The 24,185-nt window shown below is 44.0% G+C and overlaps 1 protein-coding gene across 1 annotated transcript in view; it reads left to right on the forward strand.

The window, feature by feature from the left end:
- The window catches only part of LOC143289344 (dynein axonemal heavy chain 2-like), a 152,572-nt gene that overhangs the window by 101,276 nt on the left and 27,111 nt on the right, over nucleotides 1–24,185 (forward strand). Inside the window, exons 56-69 of the mRNA XM_076598345.1 lie at nucleotides 2,356–2,566; nucleotides 3,435–3,551; nucleotides 4,937–5,078; nucleotides 6,060–6,346; nucleotides 9,231–9,395; nucleotides 11,391–11,516; nucleotides 14,713–14,928; nucleotides 16,517–16,667; nucleotides 17,413–17,562; nucleotides 18,044–18,176; nucleotides 18,452–18,596; nucleotides 19,260–19,459; nucleotides 21,748–21,874; nucleotides 23,774–23,960. Coding sequence (XP_076454460.1) covers nucleotides 2,356–2,566; nucleotides 3,435–3,551; nucleotides 4,937–5,078; nucleotides 6,060–6,346; nucleotides 9,231–9,395; nucleotides 11,391–11,516; nucleotides 14,713–14,928; nucleotides 16,517–16,667; nucleotides 17,413–17,562; nucleotides 18,044–18,176; nucleotides 18,452–18,596; nucleotides 19,260–19,459; nucleotides 21,748–21,874; nucleotides 23,774–23,960 — 2,357 coding nt within the window. The remainder of the gene's footprint in view (nucleotides 1–2,355; nucleotides 2,567–3,434; nucleotides 3,552–4,936; nucleotides 5,079–6,059; nucleotides 6,347–9,230; nucleotides 9,396–11,390; nucleotides 11,517–14,712; nucleotides 14,929–16,516; nucleotides 16,668–17,412; nucleotides 17,563–18,043; nucleotides 18,177–18,451; nucleotides 18,597–19,259; nucleotides 19,460–21,747; nucleotides 21,875–23,773; nucleotides 23,961–24,185) is intronic.

A 24,185-nucleotide genomic window follows, 5' to 3' on the forward strand; every position in this document is an offset into this window, starting at 1 on the left:
TGATGTAGTGTGTTTCCATGTTATTATAAGAGTCAGGGGAACTCGCAAAGCTAAAGCTACTAATATGATAATTCCAAAACAACGAAAAAGCTTTCACAAGATGGAGATATTTAGCTGCTGTTTAAGTACAGCTTTCATGGCAGTGGTATGGGAGTGAATTATCCACTGTTTGAGAATGGCTTATGTGGCAGTCTATTCTAAAGGTTAATTCAGGGACATTATGCAGTAAGTAATGAGGCCTATATACAGATCTTCCTCATAAAATTTAACAGCCGCATTTTCCTAATTTCCTTAATTTTAAAGTGAATTAATGATGGAATGCTCAATTCTGACAGTGACAAGACTTTCAGGCAATATGGCTGCCTTCAACTGAAATTGTCACTAAGTCCATTCTAGTTAATTCAGTACCCTGTGAATGAAAAATTGTATGGAGGAAAATGTTGATGGTGTGGTTAGTGTCATTCTGTGTTCTGTCCAGAGTCTGTTTTTCTGTTCTTTTAACTGCGGGACGCCAGAACCATCCAATGACAGGTAGCTGTTGTAAAACCTAATGTGATGGGGTGGTAAAGTGGTGTTAGAGAAGGTGAAGACGGGTAGAAGGTGATTGCAGAAGAGAGCCGCAGCCAGGCAAGGTGTAGACTCGGGAAGGCAGTGCGCTGGTTTTCTTCTTTTATTTTCTCATTCTTCCAGACCAGGAGAGTTCTCTGGTTGTCTGGCACTCACTCAGTCCTTATATCCAGTTCCGCCGAACCGCAAAGCCAGCGCCGTGAAGCGACTCACGAAACCGGCCCTCCGCGAGCCTTGAGGGGCCAAGCTTGTGTTTGTTTGACCAAATTTAGCGGCTTCTGACTTTCAGCTCGGGGAACTAACATAGACATATTATATATCACACAAAACTGCAAGAGACGAGCATTTTCTTAAACTAAACCATTTTCTTAAAAAATAATGTAGTTAAAAACTGTAAACAAAAAGAGTCACTGAATGAACGAGCTTTTAACGAGTTCATATATCATTTTTGTACATTATAACAATTAATACGTCGCGATATGTAATATAATTGTAACATTTAAGTAACTGAAAATCCTGAATTTCCAACCACATAAAAATCATCTAAAGAATCTGCTTCTAGAGTAAAGATTTTTTATGTCAAAATTCAAGAGAAAACTCAACGGACAGCTCCCATGTCAGCACCGCTTGGCGGTGCTTTTGGCACTTGTGATCGGCAATGAAATACTTCGTTCAAACCAACTACTGCACAACTACACATGTATGATATGAATCAGATTGATAACAGAAATGCAAACATCTGCAAGACACGCTATAAAAATGTCTAGGTGTTGTAAAAACATATTTTGCTCAAACCGTACTGGCGAATTCCAGTGGCTTGAAGAAGAGATAGTTTTGTGGGGCCAAAATGCTGTCAGACATTTCGTACTATCGCATGGCTATAACTTAGGTGTACACGGAAAGCAGTACACGAGAAGAAAGCTTAATCATTTACATTTTAATGCACAATCTAGATTCCACGGCAACTATATCGATTTATAGAAAACGAAGGTATTAATTTTTGTATGTTTCAACTGAGTGGATTTCAAAGATCGTGCCAAAACTCATTCACATAAATATTAGTTTTAAAGAGTTATAGGCTTTCTGGCCAAATGATATCATTGCAGTTGAGAAGTCTGATCTTTCTGAAGTCCAATAACATAAAAACTATAATCTCATCTATAAGAAAGTGTTTATAAGTTAATAAAATTGATGAAAAATCATACGGCTCCTTGTAAAGAGAGAGAACTTGCGACCGATTTACCAACTTTCTCAGTAACCTTCGGTGAGTTACAAAAGTCGTCTGCTAAGTTGGCCCAACGAAGATTGCAGCCAACCCGGCTACACTAAAGATTTTTTTTTGTGTGTGTGTGTGTGTTGAGGGATGTATAACATGTCTTAGTGAATGCAGTACAGCCTTCCATGGTATACTCAGTTACCTCATCAGGAATACATTGATAACCTGCAGTCTGGTTAAGTGAACAGAAGGCCAGCTTCTTCAACATGTTTACTGAGAACATGATATACGTTTGTAGACTCTGTAGAATCAAGCAAAATCACTAATGACAAGTAAATCAGCATAACATTGTTTGAAACTTAACATACATTTTGATTAGATTACCTATCATCGAGCCACATCAAATGACAAAAAAAGTAAATCAGCAGAACTTTTTGTAGAACTTAACGCATACCTCTTTAAATAAAATGTCTACGATCGAGTCACTTGCCGAATGACAGACAAAGTAAACCCGCAGCGATGCAGGCAGGGAATGTTGCCATGTGAACAGCAGAGTGTGGTGGTGCGTGCAGGCTGTACTATGAGAAGAGGAACGAGTTGAACCGAGAGGCCACCAAGCTGGGAAACGGCCTCAGCAAGATCGACGACACCCGGGATAAGGTGGAGAAGATGTCTGTGGAGCTGGAGGATGCCAAGAAGCAGGTGGTAGAGTTCCAGAAGCAGTGTGATGAGTATCTGAAGGTGCTGGTGCAGCAGAAACAGGAAGCTGACGAGCAGCAGAAGGTGCGGTTAGTTGTGTGCCCCTTCTTGGTTATTAGCTCCATGTCAGTGTGGTGGATGAAAGGAATGATGAGACTGTGTGTGTGATCATGTGTGTGTGTGTGTGTGTGTGTGTGTGTGTGTGTGTGTGTCTGTGTATTTATTTGGGCATATCATTTGTAGAGAGAGGAACCACACTCAGGTTAGTTGAAGGCAGTCGGGTTAAGTGGGTAAATGAGGGGGGAAAGTAAGATAAGAAAAACTTTATAATCTCATTAAGAGAGAACACATCAGGTGTGGAAAAAAACAACAAACATAGAGAATGATCTCTGAACTTGACTTAATTAAATTGAAAAAACAAAAAAGAAAAAGCAGCAATAAACGTGCAAGACATTGATTATTAGGCATCCTTAATATCTTGTATACATTTTTGTGCCTGGGAGTGTGAGTTGCTGCTGGCAATTTTTAGTTTTGTATGCCTGTTATTATGTATAATTTTGTGTATTCTGAATACGTATGTTGTGTTTGGATTACTTTTTTTTCTTCATCCTCTGGCAAAAGGTTGACAGAACTGTCAATGTCAAAGGCATATCCCAGTTTTATGTGCTAGAATGTGATGGTATTTGTGCCATAATTTCTGTGCCAAGTTCTGTTGTCGCTGTTGCTGTTTTGTAGCTTCTTTCTGATCAGTCTCTTCTTCAGCCCTGATGTGGCCCTGTGAGCTCAGCTGGGCTGGAAGCAGTAAAGTTGGGCTGGAAGCAGCAACGTATAAACTTCTACACCCCCACCCCAACCCCCACCCCCACCATTGCTTCCACTGCATCCCACCTGCCTGTCGCACACCACCTCCTCATCACTCCCCCAACCCCCCAAACCCCCTGTGCGCTCTCAGGCAGTGACGGTGACCAGCGCCCGCATCAGAGAAGAAGGCAAGAAGTGTCAGGAGATGGCTGATGCTGCACAGGCTGACCTGGACCAGGCAATGCCGGCCCTCAATGCTGCTGTGGAGGTAGGGTGGGGGGGACAGTCATTGGAATTTGTCGCTTCCTTGACACACTGTCTGAGTGTCCTTGGGATTAGGTGGGATGGGGAAAGGGAATGGGCACTTTCCTGCTTATTTGCAGTGAAAGGAAATGTAGGCATACTAACTGGAACAATCACTTTCCTGCTTATTGGCAGGTAAAGGAAATGTGGACATGCTAACTGGAATGATCACTTTCCTGGCTATTTGCAACACAGAGGAAACATACACATACTAACTGGAGTGATCACTTTCCTGGATATTTGCAATTAAAGGAAATATAGACATACTAACTGAGGAGTTTGTCTGCCTTGGTAGCATAGGCAGCAAAGATGGAAGTGCAGTTGAAATCACCAAAAACCGCACCAGTAAGGCAAGGTACTCATTCAACACCCTGTGGACTATATGGAACTCTACAGCTCTCTCCAACCCCCCCCCCCCCCCCCCCATCCCCCAGCCCCCTCCTCCCCCTCCCCCTCCTCCAAAATGAGGCTGTCCAACAGAAATGTTAAGTCTGTCTTCCTGTATGGAGCAGAGACTTGGAGATTCCACCTGCAAGGAAAGAAGCAAGTAGAGATGGACCAGCCACACCCCGCACAGCATCACTAAACATCACCAGACAAGCGCTTTAGTGGAACCTTCAAGGAAAAGTGAAAGTTGGCAGACAAAGGCAGACATGGAGAAGATGCTCGGAAGATAAAACAAAGGCAGGTAGATGTACATGGGCCCAGCTGAAAAGGACTGCCTGGAACTGAGTGTTGTAGCCGTCTGCTTCCTAAGGAGTCCAGTGGGTTAAGTAACTTAAGTTATGACCAGTGGGTTAAGTAACTTAAGATATGACCAGTGGGTTAAGTAACTTAAGTTATGACCAGTGGGTTAAGTAACATAAGTTATGTCAGACTAATGATGTGCCAGTGATATCTTTTCATCATAGAAACAGTTGATTTTAATTAGTTATGCCAGACTGATGTCCGCGTTACTGACTTCTTTTTTGTGATTTAGTCTTTTGAACCTGTTGGGTTTTGAGGACAAACAGGAACTGATTCTGATTCACACAAAATATGCATGCACTCTTGCACTTATCCTTTTATATGTGTTTTAAACTCAAATATACCTGCATGCCTACACCCGCTGGTATGCACGCATGCACACGTACAGTCTCTGTTATCTCTGTGTCAGCTCTGTTGTTGATAAAAGTAATGCGTCACACGCTAGTACATAGTGTGGGATATTGCTAGGGTTTCCATGTTGATGAAGTTCTGTTGCCAGTTTTGTTTGCATGGCAGTGCTACAGGGGCCAGACAGCTCACTAACAGTACACTTTGAGTTCCCTTGTTTCTCTCTGCAATGTTTGTTTGGTGTGGTTGTGTCAGGCCCTGGAGAGTCTGAACAAGAAGGACATGACTGAGATCAAGTCGTATGGACGCCCCCCTCCTCTGGTGGAGAAAGTGATGAATGCTGTCATGATACTGCGTCAGTCGGAGCCCTCATGGGCGGAATCCAAGAAGCAGCTGGGTGTGTACTGTCTCTTGTTTTAGTCCTACATTTGTTCATTCACTTCTGTCAGTGTTGTCTGTCACTTTTTTTTTATTGACACTTGAAGGTCAGTCAGGTTTTTTTAAATTATTTTTTTTAGGGGGTTGGGGGGGGGGGGGGGTCCAACATTTCAGCTGAGTGAGACACATGAGTGTTGTGCTGATTATGCTCATGTTTGTTTAAATGTTTGCACATATTTCTGAGCCAGACATATTTGTGTTCATCTAATTTGTTGTCTGAGTAGTGGTGTTGCTGTTTTGACATTTTATGCATTTCATCTTTGTAGCTTGAATATTTAGGAGGTTGGGGCCTGGGCAGAGTGAAGATGTTGTGTTCAGAAAAACACACATTCATGTAATGCTTTCACACTATAGCCCCTTCTTACCTGCAATACATTTCCTGATCTGGTATGTTCTCACTAAAATATATATCACTGATATAAAATAGTTTTAATATCATTAGGTAGGTACATGTTAATTGTTCCATGTTTATCCATGTTTCTGTGCATGCAGACTATCGGCTAAATCATTCAGTTCATGTCAGGAGTTTGCTGGGTCATAGGAATGTATGTTTACCCAGTATGCACCAGCCCTGAGACAAAGAATGGCTGTTAACTGGGTGGTGTAAACGTATACTTGAACGTCCATACCTAGAATACAGTGTGCTACAGAGCTGGAGATTACTAATGCACAAGAAGACAGCAGATTTTGTCACTGTTGAATTCTACACTTTAACAGTTCTAGGCCCGATGTGGTGTGATCCCAAGTACTTTTGTTTGTTTTTGGATGGAGTGAGGAGACATCAGATTTGCTCCTTTGATTTAACAGTGATGAACAAACAGCAGTGTCCATTGCTGCTCTCTTGTTTGCAGGCGACAGAGTGAGGAGACATCAGATTTGCTCCTTTGATTTAACAGTGATGAACAAACAGCAGTGTCCATTGGTGTTCTCTTGTTTCCAGGTGACCCCAACTTCCTGAACCAGCTGATGAACTTTGACAAGGACAATATCAGTGACAAGATCCTCAAAAGGATTGGCAAGTTCTGCGATGAGGCGGAGTTTGTGCCTGAGGTGATTGGCCGCGTGTCCACGGCGGCCAAGTCGCTGTGCATGTGGGTGCGGGCCATGGAGTCCTACGGTCGGATCTATCGCATCGTGGAGCCCAAGAGGCAGAGGCTGAACAAGGCCATGGCCGCCCTCAAGGAGAAGCAGGACATGCTGGCTGAGGCACAGGCCAGACTGGCAGAGGTGGGTGTCATCGGCATGATAATGTTGATAATGATGATACATGATTTGATTTACATAGCACCTTTCCATGTAAAGCATGATCAATCATTGTGTGAATCATGAATTTTAAACATTTAAATGACAACTTACGTACATAACCCTGCACAGACGTCAAGCACTAACAATAATTTATGCATGTACACATACCAGAACATCAAGCACAACTTAACACTCAAAATACATATCAAACATCACCATACCTAAATGATGGAATCTCATGGTACAATACTTGATACTGATGTCACAATTCTCAAAAACATATCGGAATACATAAAACCAATCCAAACACCTAAAACCAGTCACAATTTTCTTTTTCAAAAAGGACATTGAAAGGCTCCCACCTCAAGGACTTTCAGCTCAGGCACTTTTTGTCTACCTTTTAAGAGACTTTCAGTGTTAGGAACTTGTTTCATGGTGATAAAAAGTCTTTGTGTTGAAAGGGCTTTATTTCTAAAACAGTTTTTGTACAGAAATTCATTGATGGGAGCAAAAGAAACCTCAAAAAGATGAAGGGTGAAAGAAAGTGGACGTTCTTGGGGTTTTTTTTGTTGGTTTTTTAACTGTAGATGCTTTGTGTTTCCAGAGAAGTATTTCCATGATGTTTAATAATAATAATAATAATAATGGTATTTATATAGCGCTGGATCTTGTGCAGAGACAAATCAAAGCACTTTCGCACCAGTCATTCACACGCATGCATATCTCTAATACTGTAGAAACTAAAGACAAGGAAGGGCAGGCAAGGGAGGCTATTTTGGGAAGGGGTGGGTTTTAAGGCCAGACTTGAAAGACCTGAGTGTGGAGACTTGACGAAGCGAAAAAGGAAGTTCATTCCAATCGCAAGGTCCAGAAAGAGAGAAAGAACGGTGGCCCATAGTCGAGTGTTTGAATCTGGGTATGCGTAAACAGAGTGGATCCGAGGCCGATCGTAGTGAGCGAGATGGAGTGTAGAGGTGAAGGCAGCCGCAGAGATAGGAAGGGGCAGTTTTGTGAATGCATCTATAACATAGAGTGCTGATCTTGTACTTTATTCGGTGTGAGACAGGGAGCCAGTGGAGATGTTGCAAAAGAGGAGTGATGTGCTCAGATCTTTTCTTTCTGAGGACGAGTCGGGCAGCAGAGTTTTGTATGCGCTGAAGGGGCTGAATGGATGAAGCAGGCAGACCAGACAATAGAGACAATGTTTCATTATTGATATCTCATATTGGCTCGACTGGGTTTAGTTGTAAATAAAATTAGTCATATATGTACGTATGATAGTCAGTTGTGGCCAGATATGACCCATCAAGACAACAGAGGAGGCAGCTACTGTCCTGGCTGTCTGGGCCAGAATTTGATTAGAGTGGAAAGTGCCTTGCCCAAGTTACATCCCCGCTCTCTTGAACAAGAAGGTTTTTGGACAGTTGGCGCTGGGGTGGTTCCCAAAGGGAAGCCCCCAAGGCTGCAGCACTAAGAGCCAGTGAAATCTTCATCCTAGTTTGAGAGTCATAGTCCTTCACAAAAGATTTAAGCTGTAAAAGACTTCCCTTTGCTGTGGAGAAACCATTAATCATACTGCTCTTACTTTGCTGTTGGTCCAACTGTAAGCTTATGTCAATCTCTAATATAAGCTTAGCGTTGAGCCCAGTATAAACTGATAAATACAAGAATGTGGTGTTGGGCGTAAGGGTAGGGTTGGAGTAGGGTGGAGTGAAGATAGGAAAGGAAGGGTAGAAGAATGTAGCAATGATGATGATGATATGGATACTTATATAGCGCCTATCCTGGTTTGGAGAGCACGCTCTAAGTGCTGTACAAACACACAGTCATTTTGCACAACAGGCTGCTTGCCTGGGTAGAGTTGACTGACAGCTGCCATCAGGTGTTCATCATTCATTTTCTGTGTCATTCAATGTGGTTTCAGTCATACACACAAACACACTAATACAGACACAAGTACAGTCATATCCATGGAGTAGTGGATTAAAGGGATAGTAGGTAAATGGATTCCTGCACAGGCAGGGACATGAAGGCGATTAGAGCCCTTCTGATGGATTTATCACCAAAGTAGATACAGGAAAACAGTGTAGCAGCATGTCGTAAGAAGCTAGCTTTGGAGAGACGTTGCCACGGGATGGTTGGAGGGCTACAGGCTTGCAGGCAGGTGAAAATGATTTCTTCTCTGTACCTCCCAGCGAATTGTGCTAAAACCTCAGACAACATTGGCAGCCCTGCAATTGGTTTTTCTTAATCAGAACTAATTGTGTGTAAATTGAAGCAATCTGTGTGGTTGTTCATACTTGTCCAATGGCAGATTTCTGCTTTGTATCATTAAAATGTCTGGTCTGTTTCAGTCTGAACAATAAGTTAGTGTAGTTTTAGGTTTACTCACAAGCATTTACATATGAACATATAAAATCAAGAAATAATCGATGAATAAGAGAAATTACATAACCTCAGCGCTAAAATATTTAGCCAGCAAAGTGTAAGTTGAAAAAACAAACAAACCTGCACTAAGATTAGAAGTAGGCACAACAAGCATCATCTGACAGTGAGTTGACACATAGACTTGATTTTATCAACTGTGTGGACCATTCATATAACTGAGCTTCATTTAAAAAAAGAAAGAAAGAAATGACATGTTGTGCCTTTGATTCAAGTATGAGTCAGATTATTAGCCTAGCAGTGTGAGTTATAGTAACAAGCATACACTTTGCTACCAAAAAAAATGAAGACCACACACACACACACACACACACACACACACACACACACACACACACATACACACACACACTCTCTCTCTCTCAACACCCTGCACAGCACAGATTAGCACTGGGGTTGTGTGTGTGTTGCTGTTGACCAGCTGGAGAAGCGGATGGAGGAGCTAAAGAAGAGCTATGAGGAAAAGCTGGCCCAGAAGGAGGAGCTGAAGAAGAAGGCAGCCCACATGGAGCTGATGATGGACCGTGCCCGCCGCCTGGTGGAGGGCCTGTCCGGGGAACGCATCCGCTGGAAACAGACTGTGGAGGTCAGACCTGCACTCTCAGTGTCTCTGTTGAGGAAGGTGGCAGAATAGTTACGACGCTCAGCTGCCAATTCAGGGAGTCCGTGAGGGTGTGGGTTCGAATCCCACTCTCACCCTTTCTCCCAAGTTTGACTAGAAAATCAAACTGAGCGTCTAGTTTTCTGATGAGACGATAAACCGAGGTCCTGTGTGCAGCAAGAACTTGGCACACTGAAAAAGAACCCATGGCAACAAGAGTGTTGTGAAAAAGAAATCCATGCTGATAAGTACACAAATATGTAAGCATGCACTCGAGGCCTGTCAAGTGCGTTGGGTTATGCTGCTGTCAGGCATCTGCCTAGCAGATGTGGTGTAGCGTATATGGGTTTGTCTGAATGCAGTGACATCTCTTTGAGAAACTGAAACTGAAACTGTATGATAGTCCGTCGTGTCCAACTAGGATCATCAGAACAGCAGTGGAGGCAACTGCTGTCGTGACTATCTGGGCTGGAATTGGATTATGGTGGAGAGTGTCTTCCCCACTGTCTTGGCCAAGAGGGTTTTGGAAGTCAGCGTTGTGGTGATCCCCAAAAGCCAACTAGCCCCCCAAAGGCTGCAGCACTTAAAGCTTGTGCAGTCTTGCCTCCTAGTTTGCCAGTCATAGTCCTTCACAAAAGGCTAAGCTGTAACTGAATTCCCATTGCATTGGAGAAACCATGGATCATACAGTTCTCACTTTGCTGTTGGCCCAACTGTAAGCTTATGTCAGTCTAAGTGGAGTTGAGGTTAACAACCTATTGGCCCATGGTGTTACTGACTTACACTCTGGGAAACGAATCCGCTGGAAACAGACTGTAGAGGTTAGACCTTGGGGGGTCCTTGTCTGTGACGTCACTGTGGTCCAGGTAATCATAATGATAGAGCACATCTGCTGGAAATAGAGGTCATACCTTGGGGGTCCTTGTCTGTGTCGCCATTGTGGTCAATGGTTCAATAATAATAATAATGATAATAATAATAATAATTAAAATAATGATAGGTAGAGATGAGGTTAATGACCTGTTGTTTTATGGCCTTAAAGCCCAGTTGTTCTGTGCTGGGGTCTTGGAATGATAATGATAATAATAGTAATGATGATCTTTATTTTGCTGAACCATATGCAGGGACAAACAAAAGCAGTTCACTCCAGTCATTAACACACATGCATAACTTGGATTCAGAGGGATGAAAGACAAAAATGTATAAAACATATAAATAGAAAGCTGGAGAACATACTGGAGACTGGGAAGAGGGAGGGGAGTGGGGAAGCTGCTTTGCAAAGAAGTAGGTTTTAAAGCCATACCTGACACGCTTTTCTCAGATAATGAGGGTCATCTTAAATGATGAACAGAACTGAATGATGCGATGACAGATTTTATCTTCAGTCTGTGTGTTTGAGTGTATTCCTGTGGAATGAATATGTTGACTGATTACTATGACATGTGTCTTCAGTGTGTGTGTGTGCACGTCTGTGTGTGTGTGTGTGTGTGTGTGTGTGTGTGTAAGTGTGTGTGTCTGTGGATTGAGTGATATTACTGAATCTAGATGTTTCTTTATTATTGTACATATCTTATGCACTGTCAGAATACCAGCTGAGAGTTCCCAAAGATTGTAAAGGTAAACAATTATATCACCCAGTATCTGTCTCTGTTTTTCTTTTCCAGACTAACGGTAAGAGCTTTGAGAAGATGTAATCAGATATTCTATTACCATTTGAAAATGAAGCAGTTTAGCAGAGGTGTTGACTAGTAGAGTTCCAGAGTAGTGACAGGGGTACTGAGAATATGTGTTGATCATAAAGAACTTGGGACTTCCCTTCTTTCTTTTGTGTTGAAGCGCTGTGACTTCCAAACACATTCGTTCATGTGGAAGACTTTGACATCAATGATGATTTATTAGCCACTCCACTGTCTAGGCAGCTGTTGGGTGTGTGTTGAGAAGTAAGGTTGTGAGCTAACAGGGCGGTGTTGGTGCTGGCAGGATCTGGTTAAAAGGATTGGCTACCTGCCAGGGGACTGCCTCATTGCTGCTGCCTTCATGTCTTACATGGGACCCTTCCTTTCTGAGTACCGCGATGAGATCACCAAGAAAGTCTGGATGGCACAGGTATGTGTGTGTGTGTGTGTGTGTGTGTGTGTGTGTGTGTGTGTGTGTGTGTGTGTGCATTTAGGGTTTGCAAGCAGTCTATCCAGTCATCAGGAGGTCAAAGACACACATACACACACACGCACACACACACACACACGCACACACAAGTAGACATACAAGCAAGGAAGAGCATGAGCTTCACACTGGGTGGGTCCATAAATGGCTAAGTCCAATCTGGGCTTGAAGTGTCTGTTGTACAGTGGTGTACCTGGTGCTGTCCAGGTGTAAGTGGATTAAGCACCTCCTCCTTGTGTTGCTGGCATTTCAGGCGGGTGTTGCCGATCCTCTGCCCCTCATAATCAGTGACGCCAGACTGAACCTTGCTGTGCCATGCCTAGTGATTGGAGGCTGGAGCTTCCTGTGTGTTTGGGTCAATGCTGCAGTGCTTGAGGAAGGTCTTAACGGAGTCTTTGTAGAGCTTCTGTTGGCCCTCTCGGAAGCGCTTTCCTGACCACCTATAGCTCTCTGTAGAACAGTCTGTTGGGGAGGCGCTCATTGGTCATGCAGACCACATTTCCAGTCCACCAGAGTTGGGACCTCATCTGCAGAGTGTGAATGTTTTCCATTCCAGATTTCTGAAGGGTCTCTGTGTCAGGGATCTGATCCTGCCATCTGACTTTCAGAACGTTCTTCAGGCAAGGCAGATAGAAAGACTTGAGTTGTTGTGTGTGCCGATAGTGTACTGTCCAGGTCTCTGAGGTATACAGTAGTGAGGGCACAATCATGACAATGACTGCTTGGTAGACCTTCAGCTTCGTTTTCAGGCTAAGTCCTTGATAGGTGTACACATCTGTTTGGATATTTTGTCAAAGGCTGCGCCAGCATGGGTGTTGCAGAGGGTGACTTCCACACTTGTCATGGTCGACTTGGACAGTGTGCTGCCAAGGCAGACACACTTTTCAACAGCAGCTGGTTTCTGGCCTTGCACTGTGATGGTGGGCTCAGTGGAAGGGTCCCCTGGGGCTGGCTGGTGCATCACCCCAGTTTTCTTGGTGCTGATGGTGGGATCAGAGTTCTCACAGGCTGAGGCATAGAGGTCCATGCTTGTTTGCTTTTCAGTCTGGTTGACAGCACTGAGGGTGAAGTCGTCAGCAAAGAGTAAACAATGGATGATATTCCCAGGGACTCTCATCTTAGACTGAAGTTTGCATAGATTGAAAAATCTGACATCTGTGTTGAAATGGAAGTCAACACCAACACTGCCATCATGGAAAGGGCAGTGAATACCATGCTGAAGAGAGTCAGTGCCAATACACATTCTTCTAATCTTGTTTGATGTCGTTGGTCACAGGGGAAGGATGCGAGTGTTCACTGTCATCCTGCACACTGGCTTGCATGCCATCTTGGAACTGCCAGACCATCATGATGAACTTGGTTTGACAGCCAAACTTGGACATGATTCTCCAAAGACCATCATGGTTGATGGTGTCAAAGGCCTTGGTAGAGAGACCAACATTTTGCTTGTGACACTTCTCTTGAAATTGCCCAATGGCAAAAATCATGTCCACGGTTCATCTGCCTTGTGTAAAGCCACACTGACCCTCAGGAAGTAGGTCCTCTTCAAGATATATTTGCAGTCTGTCCATCAGGACTCTGGCCAGGATATTTCCTGTGATGGACAGGAGGGACTTTCAGTGGTGGCTGCCACATGATTACCTATTTCCTTTCTTTATATAGAGACAGGTCATGGAGGCATCCTTTAGCTCCTGAGGCGTCTTCCTGATTCCACATTTATAGTAGAGCTTGGTGATCAACTGTTGGCCTTTGGCATTGTATACTTCTGCTGATAGGGGTCCAGGCCTGGTGATTTTCCACTGAGATGGCATTCTGCGCCTATGCAGGGTGTGGGGGGTTAGCAAGAGAGTGGTTAATGGGGTCTGTTTGAGGCCATCAGTTGCCTCTTCACTGATGGTGGAGGGGTGGTTGAAGATAGTGTTGACATGTTCAGCCTGATGTTTGAGGATTTTGTCTCTGTTGGTGATGTTGCTGTTTCCATCAGAGCTGAGCAAAGGAGAAGAGCCAGAGGACTGCGGGCAGTACATTGCTTTGAGAGAAGCATAGTATTTCTTCAGCATAGTATTTCTTCATGTTCTTGCTGTTGGCATTGGACTGAATCTCTTATGTCATGCTGCTGAAGCAGTTGTCCTCCATCTGTCTTTTTGGCATTGTCATACAAAGCTTCCTTGCTAGCTGAACTTGAATGTTTTTCATTGTTTTCATTGAACCTGCTCTAATGCTTGTGAGTGACCTCTCTGATTACATTGTAGGCTGCTGCATACACTGTATCCCTGAAGATTGACCATTTGCTCTTTATGTTCTTGGAATCTAGGGTCAACTAAACGAGTTTGCTGTCAGTGGAGTCAGGTAAGAACTCACTGGTTTGGATGTTCCTCAGCTTGGAGATGTATTGTATTGTATTGTAGTTCTCTTTTTGTCACAACAGATTTCTCTGTGTGAAATTTGGGCTGCTCTCCCCAGGGAGAGTGCATTGCTACACTACAGCACCACCCTTTTTTTTTCTGCGTGAAGTTTTATTTGTTTTTCCTATCGAAGTGGATTTTTCTACTGAATTTTGCCAGGAACAACACTTGTTGCCGTGGGTTCTTTTACGTGCGCTAAGTGCATGCTGCACACGGGACCTCGGTTTATCGTCTCTTCCGAATGACTAGCGTCCAGACCACCACTCAAGGTCTAGTGGAGGGGAAGAAAATATCGGCAGCTGAGCCGTGATTCAAACCAGCATGCTCAGATTCTCTTGCTTCCTTGGCGGACACGTTACCTCTAGGCCATCACTCCATGTAGAAGCATTTTGGTAGTTTTTTCCTTGTGAGCATCTGGGGTGCTGAATAGGAAGTTTCAGCTTGGAGACCAACAGTCTGTGGTCAGTCCAGCAGTCTGTGCCACACATGGCTTTGGTGACCCTCACATCATGTTTGCCCCATTACCTCACGGTGACATAGTCGAGTAGATGCCAACGCTTGGAGCGTGCATCCAAGGCGTCTTTGTTGTGACAAAGCAGCTGGAAAACGGTGTTAGTAATTAGATGGTCCCTCAGTGTTGCACAGGAACTGTGCAGCACACCAGCGTTAAGCAGAACAGCATTGTTTCCCCATGCTGCAGAGTGGCAGTGTTGTGAGGCGGGAACTGTGTGCAGATCAAGGAATGTCACTTGCCCCACACCCCAGGCCTTCGCTTCACAGACTTCATGGCCAAGCCCACGGTGGTGCGGGACTGGAACATCCAGGGCCTGCCCAACGACTCCTTCTCCACAGAGAATGGGGTCATCGTGACCCGGGGGTCCCGCTGGCCCCTGATGGTGGACCCCCAGTCCCAGGCCATCAAGTGGATCAAGAACATGGAAGGAGAAAAGGTATGCATCAGCTGGGACTGAGCAGTGGTCACTCTAAAATCAAGGCAAACCAGCTTGATAAAAAATTTAAAAATTTTTAAAAAAATGTATGGATGTGTTTGATATTTGTTCAGTTTTAATAAGAGGTTTGGGCTGGTGTGTATTTAAAAACATTGTGTCTGTTTAATAATCTTGTTTTGGTTGTGTGTGTGTGTGTGTGTATGTCCATGGTAAACTTTCACAAATTCATTTTCTGTGGAAATTTGTCTCTTCAATGTCAAATATGCCTTAGCTATCAAAAAAAAAAAAAAAAAAAGAAAAGAAAAGAAGAAGGAGATTTAGTACTGGCAACACCCACCATCTCTCCCCTGTTTTTGTTTTTGTTTTGTTTTTCATTCATTGAATTCACACACGAGCCATGAACGCTTTTTCCTCTCTTCTTTGTACCTGGCTTGACAGATTACAGGTAATGGCACACACAATTATGGTGGAAGTCATAGGCAACGTACTGTTTCAGTCATGTTTTGGTGGAACTTAGCTGTCCTTTGTGCTCATCAGGACTGTTAACGGTGTGAGTGAAATGTGAATAAATGGGTCAGGTTGAGACGGCACTGAGCTGTCCTTTGTGCTCACCAGGGCTGTTAACGGTGTGAGTGAAATGTGAATAAATGGGTCAGGTTGAGACGGCACTGAGCTGTCCTTTGTGCTCACCAGGGCTGTTAACGGTGTGAGTGAAATGTGGATAAATGGGTCAGGTCGAGACAGTAAGCACTGAGCTGTCCTTTGTGCTCACCAGGGCTGTTAACGGTGTGAGTGAAATGTGAATAAATGGGTCAGGTCGAGACAGTAAGCACTGAGCTGTCCTTTGTGCTCACCAGGGCTGTTAACGGTGTGAGTGAAATGTGAATAAATCAGTCAGGTCGAGACGGCACTGAGCTGTCCTTTGTGCTCACCAGGGCTGTTAACGGTGTGAGTGAAATGTGAATAAATTGGTCAGGTCGAGACAGTAAGCACTGAGCTGTCCTTTGTGCTCACCAGGGCTGTTAACGGTGTGAGTGAAATGTGAATAAATCAGTCAGGTCGAGACGGCACTGAGCTGTCCTTTGTGCTCATCAGGACTGTAAGCGGTGTGAGTGAAATGTGAATAAATTGGTCAGGTCGAGACAGTAAGCACTGAGCTGTCCTTTGTGCTCATCAGGGCTGTTAACGGTGTGAGTGAAATGTGAATAAATCAGTCAGGTCGAGACGGCACTGAGCTGTCCTTTGTGCTCACCAGGGCTGTTAACGGTGTGAGTGAAATGTGAATAAATGGGTCAGGTCGAGACAGTAAGCACTGAGCTGTCCTTTGTGCTCACCAGGGCTGTTAACGGTGTGAGTGAAATGTGAATAAATGGGTCAGGTCGAGACAGTAAGCACTGAGCTGTCCTTTGTGCTCACCAGGGCTGTTAACGGTGTGAGTGAAATGTGAATAAATGGGTCAGGTCGAGACGGCACTGAGCTGTCCTTTGTGCTCATCAGGGCTGTAAGTGGTGTGAGTGAAATGTGAGTAAGTGGGTCAGACCAAGACAGCGCTGACATTATGTGGCTGGTCCCCTCTCTCCATCGTCAGGGCCTGAAGGTGATCGACTTCCAGCAGCCAGACTACATGCGCACCCTGGAGACTGCTATCCACATGGGCCTTCCGGTCATCCTGCAGAACGTTCAGGAACATCTGGACCCTTCCCTGGACCCTGTGCTGACCAAGTCCCTAGTCAAAGCCGGTGAGTGGTTAGGGACCTCCCCTCCCCTCTCCTGCCCTCCCCCTGCCTCCCCCATGCCCTCTCTCCTGGTCTGCACTGTCTTTTGGATGGAGCACAGTGTCGACCTTACTTGTGTAAGCAAAGTGTGTGTGTGTAGTGGTCTGATGGCAGTGTGTGTATCTGTGGCAGTCAGTGGTCAAGGTCATATCAGTGTGCCTTTTTACCATATAATTTGTTTTACAGTGGGTTTATTTTACTGATTCCTTTGTTTGACCAAAGGTGTATCACGAATGAGTCTTGAAGGCCTTGTCTCTATCTCTCCCTCTCTCTCTCTCTCTTTATTCTTTTTTTTTATCCCTTCCCTTTTTGTCAATGATACAGGAGGTATCACCTTATTGGGTTGCATAACGTGGTGCTCATTGTCTGGACCTTTTTTTTTTTCATTCACATACTTTTGTGATTTAAAAAAAATTATAAGTGTGAATAGGGTTTCTGTGAAAGAGGGAAAATCCCAGCAGCAAAAAAGAAGATGTTGGTTAAAGAAAGAGAAATTTGGATTGTTGAAAAAATGAGGAAAAAAAAAAAGTCACATGCCATGCTCAAGCACTGGGATATAGCCCCCAAACGGGTGTGACAAGCACACATGGGGAAAGGCAGAAAAGTGAAGGAAAACAGTGGCAGAGTTTTGGTGCTTCCAACAAGGACACGTGCCAACAGTGAACTTGCATTAATGGTTGTTGGTGGTTTTGTTGTCTTTACCATTCAGGCGGTGTGGAAATCATGAAACTGGGAGATCGTGAAATAGAATACAACCATGACTTCCGTTTCTACATCACCACTCGGCTCTCCAACCCCCACTACCCGCCTGAAATATCCACCAAGACACTGATTGTCAACTTTGCTGTCAAACTGCAAGGTAGGCTGCCTCACCAGGTTTGTTTGTCTTTGTTGGTGTATCCATGCTGAGTTCTGTCGCTCAGCTGTGAAATGGTTTGGTTTCGATTAGTGTGCTGCTCTTTTACTGGATTCAGTTCATTTGTACCCAATCAGTTTTCCTTTCACATGACCTTTTCTCTGTTACTGACTGATTTTAGTGGACTGAGATGGTGAATGTGGGTTTCAGTAGGCTGGTTTTTTGTTGTTGTTTTTTTACTGTCATTTTTCTGATTCATGTAGTTGTGGCCCAGTTGAAACCATTTACTGTTCATCAAATAATCTGCATTTTGTTGTGGCAGAAGCTCTTGTCTGTTTTAACTCAAACACGTATAGATGTTGTCTTCCCAACTGGAAAAGCTAATGCAGTTGTTGAATGTAAAATCTCTGGCTTCCTAGGCAGATGTGTTACCACAAAGCCCCCCTGGGCCCCAGCCCCCTCCATTGTGTGGTGTGGTGTGCAGGTCTGGAGTCCCAGCTGCTGGCCATCGTGGTGCGCAAGGAGAAACCTGAATTGGAGGACACGAAGGACAACCTGGTCAGAGGCATCGCCGCCGGCAAAAAGAAACTGCTCGACTTGGAGAATGAAATCCTCCGGTCCGTCCCTTGTACAGTATTATTGATTACAGTGTAACATTCATCGTCGTTTCTTTCAGGGAGATAATGAAATGAGGGGGAAGTGTAGAGTGTGTGTGTGTGTGTTCATGTGTGTGTGTGTGTGTGTGTGCACACCCATGCATACAGATGTATCCATGCAACTGTTTAGTCATGGTATGCTTTTTCTTGCTTACTGTTTGGAAAAATTAATCGTATGTATTGTCTTTTTTTTTTGTTTTTGGTTTGTTGTTTTTCTCAACCCCACTCTTCTTAAGGTTGCTGAATGAAACCAAAGGCTCCTTGCTGGAAGATGAGACCTTGCTACTCACTCTGGAGACGTCCAAAGCCACATCCCAGGAGGTGGCCGAACAGCTGGCCACCTCAGAGACCACAGAGGTCAAGATTGATGCTGCCAGAGAGGTCAGTCTTCTTTTTCTGTACACAGGTCTTGTACAACCATACAGTTTAGAGCTGAGCTTACTAATGCTGCATTTATTTGCGTCAGGAACTTACCAAAGTTTTCAATTTTACTATAGCCTTAGGAAAATTCTTCATGCTCAGCAAACTTAGGGCTGCTAACATGGCTTATGCAGCCCATTCCAGGCATGGCTTTCAGTGACTGGAATTCAGAAAGGCTTTCTGAAACTTAAACCTTTGTCTTACCATCTCACGGCCCCTCTTGTCCTTTTTTATGTGGCCCTTTCTTTTCCATAGTCAGGTCTTCCTTTTTTGTCTCTGAATCATGCCAGTTTGATAATGGACATTGTGAAAATTAAAATTTAAGTGGTTATAGTGTGTGTGTGTGTGTGTGTGTGTGAGTGTCTGTGCATGTACTTGTGTGGGGGTTGAGGTTGAGGGGGGTTCAGTGTGTACATGTACATGTGCATGTGTGCAGTATTTTGCCATGAGAACAAGTGAAGACTGCGAGATATGAAAGTTTTGACCATTGCCAATAAATCAAGCATGTCTTCTCCTTTTCACATGTTTTCAAAGAGGACTGGCATTTTGAGAGTCGTGTCTTTCTCTCTGTGCCAACAGTAGTCCTGACACTGCCCTGCTTGTTTCTGTTGCTGCCTGCCCCAGGGTTACCGCCCCTGTGCCCTGCGCGCCTCCATCCTGTTCTTTGTGCTGAACGACATGGGTCGCATCGACCCCATGTACCAGTTCTCTCTGGACGCCTACATCGAGCTGTTCATCATGTCCATCGAGAAGAGCCAGCGCACCAACAAGCTGGAGGAGCGCATCGTCAACCTCAACGACTACCACACCTACGCTGTGTATCGGTAATGCATTTTTCACGGACCTCTGATTTTCTGGCTGGGCTTCCTTCTCTTTCTTCATGCTTTGCTTTTCCTCCCATGCAGGTCCAGTCAGTGAGTCTGTGGTAATAGTCCTGTTGTGGTAGTCCCTGTCTTTGAATGTATGTATCTGGGTTTGTGGTAAACTTTAATAAATTTGTTCTCTTTGGAAATAAATACTTTTGGCATAAGAATAGGGAAAAATTATCGTTTCTTTTCCACACATTCCAATTACAGGGGTGCAAGTCTTGTGAATTATACTGGATTTCTGGATTACAAAAATGTTGCTTCATTCACCTCTGAATCAGAAAGTTGAGTCTTCTTCTTCTGCTTCTTCTGCGTTCACTCGTATGCACACGAGTGGGCTTTTATGTGTGTGACCGTTTTTACCCCGCCATGTAGGCAGCCATACTCCGTTTTCGGGGGTGTGCATGCTGGGTATGTTCTTGTTTCCATAACCCACCGAACGCTGACATGGATTACAGGATCTTTAATGTGCGTATTTGATCTTCTGCTTGCATATACACACGAAGGGGGTTCAGGCACTAGCAGGTCTGCACATATGTTGACCTGGGAGATCGTAAAAATCTCCACCCTTTACCCACCAGGTGCCATCACCGTGATTCGAACCCGGGACCCTCAGATTGACAGTCCAACGCTTTAACCACTCGGCTATTGCGCCCGTCAGAAAGTTGAGTCATTTATTTTTACTTTCTGGTGGAGTTTCCAGATCGTCACTGACTCAGAAGAAATCACATTTCATTAAAAGTTGCGGTTTTAGGACATTGTGACTTTCTCATTCTTGCTCTAAGAAAAGAAGAAGAAAATTCTAGATGTCCACACTACGTGCACCTTTGTTGTGTTTATTGCATACTAATATTATAGAGGATACTGAATTACAATACACTTGAGCGTTCAAGTTGGTTTCTGTGGGTATTACTCAGCATGTGATAGCTACTTTTGTTATGAAGTACCCAAGCAATAAACTATGTAAAAGACAGGAACGGGTTAAAAGTTTGATATACTGGAATTTATATCTCTAAGTTTTGACTGTGTGGTCACAGTCTTCCCATCTGAGCCTGTGAAACACTCATTTCAGTGTAGAAGTTCGCCTCAGGCTGAAAGAATCCATGTTTCCTGAATCTTGAACCTATGTCTTCCCAGTCTTCAGTCCATGACTATTCACTTGGTCATGGAGGCTGCAAAGATGATGTACTCAACACAGGTGTGATATCTTATTGTGTTCACAAGTTTAGCTCGTCTTGAGTTTGACTGGGTTGTAATGATGTGGATGCGCTAGAACTTGCAGAACAAAGTAGGATTGTGTCTCTTGACACTGCCAAACACCAGGGGGAAAAAAAGAAGCTTCATCTCCAGTAGAGTCTGTTGTAGTGATCCTCACCATCTGTCAGTTTGACCCCAGTCTGTTCAGACAGTTCTGATGGTGAAGTGAAAGAGAGAAGGTACTGTGAAAGGACATGTCTTGATCTGAAAGAAACCTCAGGCGAAAGAAAACAGACAAACAGTTTGGATAGATCACCAGAAAGAAAAATGCAGGGTAGTCTTTAAAGTCTTTGAAAGCTTTCAGGATTCCCTCTTTTTTTCTGCTTTCAAGGAATCAGGAATCTGATAACAGCATTGTCAAGAAGCTGGAGGGAAGAGGAAGATCGGTTGTTGGACAGGCACAGTAGCTGAGTGGTTAAAGTGTTGGACTGTCAATCTGAGGGTCCTGGGTTCAAATCTTGGTAACAGTGCCTGGTGGGTAAAGGGTGGAGATTTTTCCGATCTCCCAGGTCAACATATGTGCAGACCTGCTAATGCCTGAACCCCCTTCGTGTGTATACACACGCAGAACATTAAATACGCATGTTAAAGATCCTGTAATCCATGTCAACATTTGGTGGGTTATGGAAGCAAGAACATACCCACCATGCATACCCCCAAAAATGGAGTATGGCGGGGTAAATAAACAAAACAGTCATACACATAAAATGTTAATGTCTGTCTGAGTGTGTATGTGTGCGTGCCTGAAATCTGATTGAATGACAGGAAACTAATGATGAGCGCCCAGTGGCAGCCGTAAGTCAGCTCCACCCAGGTAGACAACCTGTTGTGCAAAAGACCCTGAGTTTGTAAAGTGCTTAGACTTGGTCTCCAATCGAGGATAGGTGCTGTATAAGTATCTGTATCATTCATTCATTCATTCAGTCATTAATGCATCAGAAAAAAGGTAGTTTTGGCTCAACTTCTTTTATGCATTTTTCATTGCCCAGATACACCTGCCGTGCACTGTTTGAGAAGCACAAGCTGCTGTTCTCCTTCCAAATGTGCGCCAAAATCCTGGAGTATGCTGGCAAGCTCAACAAGGATGAATACAATTTCCTGATCCGAGGAGGTGTGGTAAGTTGGGACACAGATTCCTCACCACTGCTCTCCCATAGGGACTTCCTGAAGATAACCCATGAACATCTCACACAGCGTGCATGCAAACTTCTGTCCACAGAAACAGTTTAGGTATGTTTGTCTATATTCTCACTCCCAATTTTTTTTTTTTTTTTTTGAATCACGTAAATTGACCATATGTCTGTCTTTGGATTCTCCCGTCATGTCTGACGGATGAGCAGGCAGGCAGGTCATCTGCTGGTGTGGGCCCTCATGTGGGAATGAAGATCACTTCCTGAGGCACAAGGTACTGACCATGTGAAACCTGTATATTCACATTGGTGAACTTCGGGGCCACATTCATTGACATTGTTGGGTCAGTTTATTCTATAAACGTTTTGAAAGGTGGAGGGTTGCATTAAGATACACAAATGATAATAAAATGTTGTCAAATAAATTGACAATGGACTTGCATGTGAGTTTTTGAAACAGCTTAAAAGTTGGTGGCGTTGTGTGTATAAAGATACATAGATGATGATGATGATGATAAATGAAGTGGTGTGTGACACAGTCTGTTACAACTCTTTATCTACAGCTGTCAGCTCCATGCCACAGTCTGTGACAACTCTTTATCTACAGCTGTCAGCTCCATGCCACAGTCTGTGACAACTCTTTATCTACAGCTGTCAGCTCCATCCCCACCCAAATCTGTTCTCAGGGACAGGGTTGGTTATGGGTGAGCATAAAGCAGACACACCCTCCTGGAGATTAGCTGATTTCTTTTTGTTTTCTTGCCTTTGACAGAGTAAGGAAATTTAATCCTTTCTCTCTGACTTATCATAACTTTGACCCATCAGTTGACAGTAGTTTTGGATGCCAAGTATTGTAAATGACGGGTCAGAGCATAGGTCAGGCATTTGCATCAGGCATCTTTAAAAAAACAAAGTTTAGATAGATGTGGTGTAGTGTATATGGATCCGTCTGCATGTTTGACGCCTTCTTGAAATTGAAACTTGTAAACCTTTGTGAAAGGTGGGTGTTAACTAAGAGCGACCAAACCAGTATACTGTTGTCAGTTTCAGTTAGTTTCAGTTTCTCAGGGAGGCATCATTGTGCTTGGACAAATCCATACATGCTACACCACCTCTGCTAGGTAGATGCCTGACCAGCAGCATAACTCAACACACTTAGGCCTAGAGTGCATTCATATATATTTGTGTACCTATCAGAGTGGATTTCATCCACAGAACTTTGCCAGAGGACAACACTTAGGGTTGCCTTGGGTTCTTTTTCAGTGCGCCTAGCGCCTGCTGCTCAAGGGGCCTGGGTTTATCATTTCTTCCACATGACTAGATGCTCAGTTTGATTTTCCACTCAAGCCAGGGACACTTGACACTTTTGACACTTTGACTCTTTACTGTCATTAGCTTAACAGCCCATGTGACAGGGGGGTACAGGGGAAGTTACAGTATCGTTTTATCCAATCATTTGAAAAAGTAAAACAAAACAAAACAAAAACAAAAACTAACGCACCTAGTGTTACAAAGGTTATATCAACAGCCAACAAATTGCACACAAAAAAATAACAACAACATCATCATCATCAGATTGACCATCCAAATACTAATTCTATCTGCTTCTATTTTGACCCTCAAAGAAATCATTTTGGAAACCATTAATGTTTGTATATATTTTGAATTAACGGGCATTTTGATCATTTATTTTCTTTTTCCGTGTATCTACTGCCTCTGAGACGTATTTTGCAACTGAGAGGGTAATATTTTCGTCATTGATGTAAGACACTGACCAGGTACTCAAGCCAGGGAGAAAGGGTGAGACTAAGATTTGAAGCCACAATCACTGTGTTGGCAGATAAGCATCTGAACTGTTGGGGGGGCACCTTCCCCCTGTTGTCAGGTGATGGACAGAGGCACCCAGATGGACAACCCGTGCATTGGATGGCTGTCGGACATCTCCTGGGACAACATCACAGAGCTGGACAAGCTGACCAACTTCCACGACATAGTCACCTCTTTCGAGCAGTACCCTCGCGACTGGCAGCAGTGGTACATCTCCGCCAACCCAGAGACTTCCATCTTGCCAGGTCTGGTCTCCTCTTGTCCGTCACTTGTCCTTTGTGTGATGTCGCTCATGCTGGGTGTAAACGTAATGGGTGGAAAATGTCCGGCCTGTGCTTCAAGATGTGGTTTTGTTTTGGGAGTGCTGGAATGGACACTGTACCGCCTTAACTTGGGGGTTCAAAAAGGGGGGGGGAGACATATGAGATGATCATGTTTACCAAGCAAAAGGACAGAGGTTGATTCACAGT

Source organism: Babylonia areolata, chromosome 13 (assembly GCF_041734735.1).
Source record: "Babylonia areolata isolate BAREFJ2019XMU chromosome 13, ASM4173473v1, whole genome shotgun sequence".
In the NCBI taxonomy this organism is placed as follows: Eukaryota; Metazoa; Mollusca; class Gastropoda; order Neogastropoda; family Buccinidae; genus Babylonia; species Babylonia areolata.